This window comes from Pseudophryne corroboree, chromosome 7, assembly GCF_028390025.1.
Source record: "Pseudophryne corroboree isolate aPseCor3 chromosome 7, aPseCor3.hap2, whole genome shotgun sequence".
Taxonomy (NCBI): domain Eukaryota; kingdom Metazoa; phylum Chordata; class Amphibia; order Anura; family Myobatrachidae; genus Pseudophryne; species Pseudophryne corroboree.
In genome coordinates this window covers 512,185,685-512,195,931 of record NC_086450.1, presented here as the reverse complement: position 1 = coordinate 512,195,931, position 10,247 = coordinate 512,185,685, and the positions used below count along the sequence as shown (strand labels likewise).

Genomic DNA, 10,247 nt, shown 5'->3' with positions numbered 1-10,247 from the left:
CTCTAGATGTAACACTATCTCTCTCCCCCTCCCTCTAGATATAACACTATCTCTCTCCCCTCTCTCTAGATATAACAATGTCTCTCTCTCTCCCTCCCTGTAGATATAACACTATCTCTCTCTCCCTCCCTCTAGATATAACACTATCTCTCTCCCCCTCCCTCTAGATATAACACTATCTCTCCCCCTCCCTCTAGATATAACACTATCTCTCTCCCCCTCTCTCTAGATATAACACTGTCTCTCTCTCTCTCCCTCCCTCTAGATATAACACTATCTCTCTCTCCCTCCCTCTAGATATAACACTATCTCTCTCCCCCTCCCCGGGTACCCCTAGACTGACTCTCCCTTTTCCTTTCTCTCTCTTTGCATTCCATCCATTCTCTTTCCTGTTCCCCCAGCATCGCCCTCCCATCGCTGCCCTGTGGCCCCCCCCATCGCCCCCCATCTCTGCCCTGTCGCCCCCCCCCACCGCTGCCCTGTCGCCACCCCCCCCCCACCGCTGCCCTGTCGCCCCCTCATCGCTGCCCTGTCGCTCCCCCACCGCTGCCCTGTCGCCCTCCACGTGGCTCCCTGTCTGGGCTCTCTGGGCTGGGAAATAGGCAGATGCCAGTATAAGCATCCCTCTTGTGCCGCAGACTGATTGCGCCCAGCGGTGCCCATTTCTCCTATATCAGCACTGCGTAAGTGCGCCGCAGGATCTGATCTCCCCACCACAGACGCACCACCGGTTACTGCCCCTGCCTGATGCAGATTCTCCCTTCTAGATGTCCACGAGGTTCTCATCTTGTCCTCTCCTTCCCTCTCTATACGTCCTCGTCAGGTGAGCTCATCAGCTCTTATGGCCCCAATATCCTGCTGATGATACTCAGACCTACCTCTCCTCACCGGCCAGGGTACCACTGAGACCCTCATCCACTCGCTGGTCATCTCCTGACTGGCCTCCCTGACACTTACCTCTCTCCCCTCCAATCTATCCTCAGCGCTGCAGCGTCTTCCTCACCACACGCACTACGTCCACCTCCCCTCTCCTCATACTTACCTACTTCCGGGCTGCTCTCTCCGGGAGAAAGCAGCCATGTTGGCACAGCGGGGGGCGGGGCAGGACAATGACCAGGCAGAGGCGGTACGGGCACATGGTTACCATGGCACATCATTTAAGCCACGCCCCTGCTCTGTAATGCCTGCAGGGGGTGTGGCTATGATGACGCGATTTAACAAGAATCGCGTCATCGACTTTACTCACTAAGTGGGCAGCCGGGCGGGGGAGACCAGAAGAATCGGGAGACTTGCCTGCTCTTCTGGGGGGCCGGGAGGGTCACCCGATTTTAAGGAGCCTACCAATCAAAATCAAAGTCTTCCTGCTACTGCCAGTTGCGTAACTTCATCCCAGTTGCCCCTGAGGCAAAATAAATATATAATTTCATTTATTTGACATCACACATTCTTAGCAGTCATACCCAGGATTAGAACCCATGACCTGTTACACTGAAGGAAGACACCTTACTGATGGAGATATTTGCCTCTGCCTGGCTCACTGTCTCTTCACTCACCCTGGTCTGTCTGACTGCAAGCTCTCACGAGCAGGGCCATCTTCCCCATTAGCTGTTTTTCTCTCGCTTAGGGCGGGATGTACCAAGCCTTTGCGGTACATCCTGGGACTTACCGCATTGATACTAACTGCATATTATCCGAATAATGTCGCACAGGACAGCCCTCCCCCCGATAAGAGCATGCGCAGAGGGACACGGCAGCTGCGGGGGAAGCTGGAAGGGATCCAATCAGTTCACGGATGTGGAAAGAAGCCCATAGTCTTCTATAGGGTAACGCCAGCTTTTACTGCCACTACCCTCCACACCAGAAACCCGCCAGCCGAGTGTTAGTACATATCGGAACTGCGTCCAAAGCCAGAAAACAGTCTTTTGGCCGCACATTCACATTAGTACATCCCGCCCTTATACCATCATCTCCTTCTCACTGCCTACTGCAACACCTCGCCTATGGGTGCTGCCGCCCTGCTGCTTATTTGTAGTATGACCGACATGTGTATATATCATGTCCCTGTCCTGCAATGTTCTGCATTGTACGTCACTGTTTTCCTGTTTTGCTCATACTGTTTCTGTATTTTGTTAGGAGCTGCGGACACCTGTGGCACCATATAAATAAAGGACAATATTATTATTAATAATAATACAGCATTGTAGGTGAGTGGGGTATGACCCTAACCCAGCTCAAAGGCCCCTAGAATCGTGGGCCCCCGGGCAGCTGCCCAGTGAGCCCATACTGTACATTAAGATGGCCCTGTATGATGCAGGTCCATTGCAGTGGGACACTAGTGACACCTTGTGGCCAATGTAGATATAACACTTTCTATCTGGGTTTTCAGGTTAAACTCCTGATTGAGGTCCCTACAGAATGATACACAGGTGATAAACATGTGAACCATGAATCTGTGTGTGGGCACATGTAGTCCCATGTTCTGTTGTTCTCCTGTACTGAGAGCGGACTGGACAATCACCGGCAAATGCTTCGACGGCCTGCGTGTATTTCCTATAGACGTAATACTGTCAGCTACTTGGCAATGGTTCTTAAAGTGAACCTTTAACATGTGCACAGTGGTAGTGGCCCGTCAGTACACAAGGAACTCTGTGCCTCATACCTCAGCGATGTCTCTAGTCCCCGGTGAATTGATAAATACTGGTTGTGCCTACACAATGATTCTGCGCCGTGTGTCGGGAATGGGGATGTTGTAATGGGAATTTATAGACACAAAGACCATTAGAAGTTTATTTAATGAAAGTGCAGTAACACAAAGTCTATTATCAGGACGCGGCTGCATATAACACTGAGTGTGGAGGATTGTTGTATTATACACCTGTTCTATGGAATAATATACACGCTATTGTCTAGCACAAGGGTGTGACTCCCACAGAGAGGCGTCACCGGTCTTCTGCAGCCGATAACATGGTCCTCAGGAGGCTACAACTTGCTGGTAAGAAGAGCCAGCAGGATCAGGGGGAGGATGAGGAACGGTGATGGACCCACGGAGCCATTGGTGGTGTCTGGAGGGACGATGATGGCAGGCGTCTGCTGGAACTGTGGGATGTATTGCTGGATCCAGTCTGAGTAGGCCGTGACTCTGGTGTACACACCGGGACGGTTTGGAATCGCGCAGCCGAATCCCCAGCTGACCACTCCAGCTAAGAGCCAAGACCCGTCCCACTGACAAGCCAGAGGTCCCCCGGAGTCGCCCTGCGGGAGATCAGAGAACAGCAATGTGATAGAAGATAGCACAATGTAGGGTTGGCAGGTGGCTTGGCCCTAGAGCTTACTATCCAGGATCTACTGTATATGAGAGTAGCACTAACTTGTGGTCTCTCTATGTAGTACATATTGGGGGTTATTCTGAGTTGATAGCAAACCAACAAAGTCAGCAAATTGGCAGAACCATGCTGCACTGCAGGGGGGGGGGGGGGGGGGGCAGATGTAACGTGTGCAGTGCAGGAGGGGCAGATATAACATGTGCAGAGAGATTTAGATTTGGGTGGGGTGTGTTCAACCTGCAATCTAAATTGCAGTGTAAAAATAAAGCAGCCAGTATTTACCCTGCACAGAAACAATATAACCCACCCAAATATAACTCTCTCTGCACATGTTACATCTGCCCCACCTGCACTGCACATGTTACATCTGCCCCACCTGCACTGCACATGGTTTTGCCCAATTGGTAACTATTTTGCTGCTGCGATCAACTCTGAATAATGCTAATCTCCTATGTACTGTACTATTAGTACTGCAGAGTGCAGCTCTCGCAATAATTGCCGCCCTTTGGAATGGCCGTCGGTCCCTGGAATTCCGGGTTTATGACCCGGGAGTCCATCTGCGCCTGCTACGAGCGATGCGGCGGCCGTGAGGGATGCTGGGAGTGATCCGATCGGATCCCTCTAACAGAATTGATGCAGAAAGAATATCATAGGCTGCTGTAGGGTGACGCCAGCTCTGCATCAGAATCCTGGCGCCCGAGGCTTAGAACGTTCCAGAAATGAGGAAGAACCCAGAATACTGGGTTCTCCTGTTAGTACATCCCGCCCTACGTAAGAAGGTGCCAGAAAAACGCTACAGGGAATTCTACATCACAAATAAAGACTGCGATATAGAATGTACAATTGTTTCACCTCATTTCTAGAGAGTGGCCACTATAAGAGCCTCTGGGCTATCATTAAGGACTGTCCTGCTTCAGCAGGTGCAGGTCAGCGACCCTAATACCTAGAGGAGAGAAACCTGTCCCTTCAGGGGTTCTCTCATATTTATGTAGATTTCCCAGGGACTGGAGCTAGGGGCGGCAGGCTGCTTCATCCTCCATACCGTCTGCTGGTCTAATGCACCCCGCTCGCCCCTCAGATAAGTTATCGCCCTAATAAAGCTGAGACTCGGGACATACTGTCTACACAATGCTCCTGCCTCTATATAAGGCGTTATCCTGCGGAGGAGTTAGTATAGGCTTCACCGTCGCAATAATGATTGTGGCGGCGCTGAATAATACTGCGGACTTAAATTAGCAATAAATTAAAAAATTTCCTTAAGGAGTAATACAATAAAGTCAAAACTTTCGTTAAGTAGATAAGATAAAATAAAAAGTATCTATTATATTATATTATAAAAATGGAGGTTATCAATTTGACAGAACTTGTACTTTAAATTACAATGCAAAGACATATAATAGTCTAGTGTGATTTATAATGATCAGCTCTGTGGGTGTCTACCTACCAGACTATTGGGTGTATTTACTTAGCCTTGGACGGAGATAAAGTGCCAGCCAATCAGCATCCTACTGTCATGTCACAGACTGTTTGAAAAATGACAGCTATGAGCTGATTGGCTGGCACTTTCTCTCCATCTAAGGCTTAGTACATTCCGTGCTGTGTGACTCTTCCTTACCTGGCATGCGTCCTGCCTTCCATTTGGGTATCCTGCGCAGATCATGTCCCATTGTATAACGGTGGTATTGACACCCAGCGTGGGGTTATTGGTGTGGTACAGGGCGTCACAGGCTGCCCGGTCTATGATAGGAAGCTGGACCATCTGCAGGGTCTGTGGAGAGGGCAGGCTTACTGCAAGGACACACAGTTTAGGTTAGATCCTAGCTTTACCCTATCTCTCTCCATCAGTAAGTCTGCTCCTTACAGAGCTAGAAGACAGACATAAGAGACTATGGTGGTCATTCCGAGTTGATCGCTAGCTGAATTTGTTCACAGCGCAGCGATCAGGCTAAAAAAACGGCACTTCTGCGCATGCGTATGCGGCGCAATGCGCACGTGCGACGTACGGGGACAACAAACGATGTAGTTTCACACAGGGTCTAGCGATGCATTTCTGTCGCACTGCTGGCCGCAGAGTGATTGACATAAAGTAGGCGTTTCTGGGTGTCAACTGACCATGTTCGGGAAATCGCAGGCGTGCCAGGAAAAACGCAGTCGTGGCTGGGCAGGTGTGTGACGTCAAAACAGGAACTGAACAGCCTGAAGTGATCGCAAGCGCTGAGTAGGTCTGAAGCTACTCTAAAACTGCACAAAAAAACTTTGTAGCCGCTCTGCGATCCTTTCGTTCGCATTTCTGCTAAGCCAAAATACACTCCCAGTGGGTGGCGGCATAGCGTTTGCACGGCTGCTAAAAACTGCTAGCGAGCGATCAACTCGGAATGACCCCCTATGTACTAAATGGCAGCTTGCCTAAGCCACTGATTGTCTACGGGTGGATTTACAACCAGGTGTGTGTCGCATTTAATGTGATAAACATTGTCATTTCTGCAGGGGAACCTGTTGACAATCAGTAATATACCCCATAGCGTATGGCTGGAAGTGAGACAAACTCCTCCTAAAGGTTCCATGGCGTTACAGTATCTCAGTGCATGGCGCATTGCATGTCTGCGTCTTCTGCCAGGCGGTGCCCCTGTACATAAATAATTACATGTATGATATACGTCTTACCTCCTTCCTGTATAGATCCCCAGCCGGTCACATAGCAGCTGAGGCCCGCCGGGAACTGCAAATCCTGGGTGGGGACACAGATTGGCATCACATAGTCCGTATACGGCACAGGTTGTGACAGCTTGACCAGGGCGATATCTCCACTGGAGCCCGGATGAGTATATATGGGATGGATGTAGATGGCACTGACCGTGGACAGGATCCCAGTGGGTACAGAAAGCTGGTAAGCGCCCAGATTCACCAGGAAATCTGAGGTTGAGATGGGCCTAATGGAAGGAGGAAGATGATGAAAGCAAAGAGTGACTTAAGAACATTGGTATCAGTAATCCTGCACTAGGAGACCGTAATAGAGACAGAAGTGTTTTCTGCGAGGAGCAGATGAGATATACGGGGGTGGTGCAACAGGTAACAAGACATCTCACCGGTGTAATGTTCTCTGTTTCATTGTGATTTCCCACCAGGCCAGAGCAGGTAGCTCACTGCTTCCCCTCACAGCCATTATATACCTCCCATCATTGTGTCCCTGTAAAGAGGGACTCTTCTGTACGACAAAGGTGTGCGATCCCAAAAAAAGGGGCGTGGCCTCAGGGAAAGGGCGTGCGGCTTCTCTGGAATGCTGCAATCGCGAGCCACTCCCCCTGTTTTTGTCACTACGGGGGCATTGCACTCTGTGAGGGTTATGCTTAGGTTTGGGGTTAGAGTTAAGAGTAGGGTTAGAGTTAGGTTTATGGTTTGGTTTAGGATTAGAGTTAGGTTTATGCTTAGGTTTAGGGTTAGAGTTAGGTTTGGGGTTAGAGTTAGGGTTAAAGTTCAGTAAAGGGTTAGAGTTAGAGTTAGGTTTAGGGTTAGAGTTAAGGTTAGAGTTTGGTAAAGGGTTAGAGTTAGGTTTGGGGTTAGAGTTAGGGTTAGGGCTATGCTTAAGTTTAGGGTTAGCATTAGGGTTAGAGTTTGGTTTAGGGTAAGAGTTCGGGTTAGAGTTAGGTTTAGGGTTATGCTTAGGTTTAGGGTTATAGTTCAGTAAAGGGTTAGAGTTAGGTTTAGTGTTAGAGTTAGTGTTAGAGAGAGGTTAAGGGTTAGAGTTAGGTTTAGGGTTATGCTTAGGTTTAGGGTTATAGTTCAGTAAAGGGTTAGAGTAAGGGTTAGAGTTAGGTTTAGGTTAAGAGTTCGGGTTAGAGTTAGGTTTAGGGTTATGCTTAGGTTTAGGGTTATAGTTCAGTAAAGGGTTAGAGTAAGGGTTAGAGTTAGGTTTAGTGTTAGAGTTAGTGTTAGAGAGAGGTTAAGGGTTAGAGTTAGGTTTAGGGTTATGCTTAGGTTTAGGGTTATAGTTCAGTAAAGGGTTAGAGTAAAGGTTAGAGTTAGGTTTAGTGTTAGAGTTAGTGTTAGAGAGAGGTTAAGGGTTAGAGTTAGGTTTAGGGTTATGCTTAGGTTTAGGGTTATAGTTCAGTAAAGGGTTAGAGTAAGGGTTAGAGTTAGGTTTAGTGTTAGAGTTAGTGTTAGAGATAGGTTAAGGGTTAGAGTTAGGTGTAGGGTTATGCTTAGGTTTAGAGTTAGGGTTAGAGTTATGCTTAGGTTTAGAGTTATGGTTAGAGTTAGGTTTAGAGTTAGGGCAGTGGTTCCCAAACTGTGTGCCTAGGCACCCTAGGGTGCATCGGGTCACTAGCAAGGGTGCTTTGGATTGGTGGTCCAGGATCAACTCAAATTATTTATGACTAATGTAATAGGCAAAACCAGTGCTGGTGGCTGTCAGTCATAGAATATGTGGACAAACAAGCAAATCCTGACCCTCACTACACTAAGGATGACCTATAAACACAATTTACTTAATGTAATATTTCTTCTAAATTTCTCAATTAGAAACTTTTGGCCTAGGGGTGCCGCAAAAAAAAAATTCTGATATTCTAGGGCGCCGTGATTAAAAAAAGATTGGGAACAACGGAGTTAGGGTTAGGGTTATGCTTAGGTTTAGAGTTAGAGTTCAGTTTAGGGTTATGCTTAGGTTTAGAGTTAGAGTTCAGTTTAGGGTTATGCTTAGGTTTAGAGTTAGAGTTCAGTTTAGGGTTATGCTTAGGTTTAGGGCCATGATAGGGGTATACAGTGTATGCAATTGGTGCTAGATAATTATTCGGAAATGAACACACAGAGGACTACATTTTTATTGGATTATTTAGAATTAATTTTTGAACATAATTATTTAAGTTTTTTAGATAATGTTTTTGTACAGACATGTGGTGTGGCGATGGGGACGATATGTGCCCGGAGTGTCGCTAATTTGTATATGGGGGTATGGGAGAAAGAAAAGCTATAGAATGAGAATCCCTTTGGTGAAAAAATTGTATTCTTTAAACGTTATATCGACGACATCTTTGTAATCTGGCGTGGTACTGAATTGGAGTTTGATGGGTTTGTGCAGTATTTAAATATAAATGAATATAATCTTAGGTTTACATCAAACTTCCAGAAGCAGGAGATTGAATTCCTCGACCGGACCTACAGTGTAGTTCTAAGTGCAAGAAACTATCAACATACCACTAATAAGAGCACCGAGACCTATACTTTCTTCAAAGACGTAGACAGCAACAATTACTTAGATTTTACAAGCTACCATCATAAGAAATGGAAATATAATCTGCCTTTTTCTCAATTAATCAGATTTAGACACAACTGTACATCGTCAGAAATATTTGAAGAACAAGTAGAAGTCTATAGACAGAGACTTCTAGAAAAAGGTTATCCGATGTCTTCGATAGAGACCGCTATTGCTAAAATGAGACAATTAGAAAGAAAGAATTTATAAAAATACAAAGAAACGGATACAAATAAAAAAGACAGTGAGAATGTTATTTTTTGTCGATTTGTAACACAATATAATTCGTGCAATAACGAAATTCAAAAAAGTTTGTCTCGTCATTCGCATATTTTACAAATGAATCCGGTTCTGTCTGATCATGTTTCAAAGAAACCAGACTTAGTATTCAATAGAGCCAAGACGCTAAAAACATACCTAGCGCAGAGTCGGGAAATGTGGGACGCAGTACGCCGCTAAGTAAATATGAAGGGTTTTACACTTGCGGGAAATGTAAAGTATTCAGCCACGGTATGAAAGGCTGTAACACATTTAATGATAGAGAGACTCCCAACATAGAATACAAAATTAAGGGGTTCATTAATTGTAACACCACTCATGTTGTATATTTATTAGAATGTGGTTGCGGCAAAAGATACGTAGGGAAAATCAAAAGTTAAAACTTAAATTACGCATTTTAGAACACTTAAGAAATATAAAAAATTATGTAGACAACCACAGTGTCCCGCGGCACTTCTGACAGTGCCACGCTAGTGACCCGACGTCATTCAAATCCACTGGTTTAGAACATACTGTACACCAGTGAATAAACGTGGTGGGGACAAATTAACCTTCTGGATCATTACCTTAAACACATTACACCCGAAGGGGTTAAATGAAGGTTGTGAACGCACTCCGTTTCTGTCCTGATACGTGCCTCCATTATAATGGTCTATTTATGTATATATATTGACTTTTTATTTTTCTTGTGTTTGCAGAAAAACTCTCCTTTACATAGGTTATATACTCATAAGAGAATTGATTTTTAAGCGGTCTCTCCGGGATGGAAGTGGGCTGGTTGTGTTTGGGAAGCGGTCTCTCCGGGATGGAAGTGGGCTGGTTGTGTTTGGGAAGTGGTCTCTCCAGGATGGAAGTGGGCTGATTGTGTTTGGGAAGCGGTCTCTCCGGGATGGAAGCAGGCTGGTTGTGTTTGGGAAGCGGTCTCTCTGGGATGGAAGTGGGCTGGTTGTGTTTGGGAAGCGGTCTCTCCTGGATGGAAGTGGGCTGATTGTGTTTGGGAAGCGGTCTCTCCGGGATGGAAGCAGGCTGGTTGTGTTTGGGAAGCGGTCTCTCCAGGATGGAAGTGGGCTGATTGTGTTTGGGAAGCGGTCTCTCCGGGATGGAAGTCAGCTGGTTGTGTTTGGGAAGCGGTCTCTCCGGGATGGAAGTGGGCTGGTTGTGTTTGGGAAACGGTCTCTCCGGGATGGAAGTGGGCTGATTGTGGTTGCGAAGCGGTCTCTACATGATGGAAGCGGGCTGGTTGTGTTTGTGAAGCGGTCTCTACGGGATGGAAGCTGGCTGGTTGTGTTTGGGAAGCGGTCTCTCCAGGATGGAAGTGGGCTGATTGTGTTTGGGAAGCGGACTCTCTAGGATGGAAGTGGGCTGATTGTGTTTGGGAAGCGGTCTCTCCAGGATGG

At 46.8% G+C, this 10,247-nt stretch overlaps 1 protein-coding gene across 1 annotated transcript in view; it reads right to left on the bottom strand.

The window, feature by feature from the left end:
* Positions 1-2,786: 2,786 nt before the first annotated feature.
* The window catches only part of LOC134943973 (prostasin-like), a 12,208-nt gene continuing 4,747 nt past the window's right edge, over positions 2,787-10,247 (bottom strand). The window contains exons 2-4 of the mRNA XM_063932525.1: positions 5,988-6,253; positions 4,939-5,111; positions 2,787-3,252 (exon numbers count right to left, since the gene is read on the bottom strand). Coding sequence (XP_063788595.1) covers positions 2,980-3,252; positions 4,939-5,111; positions 5,988-6,253 — 712 coding nt within the window. The 3' untranslated portion in view covers positions 2,787-2,979. The remainder of the gene's footprint in view (positions 3,253-4,938; positions 5,112-5,987; positions 6,254-10,247) is intronic.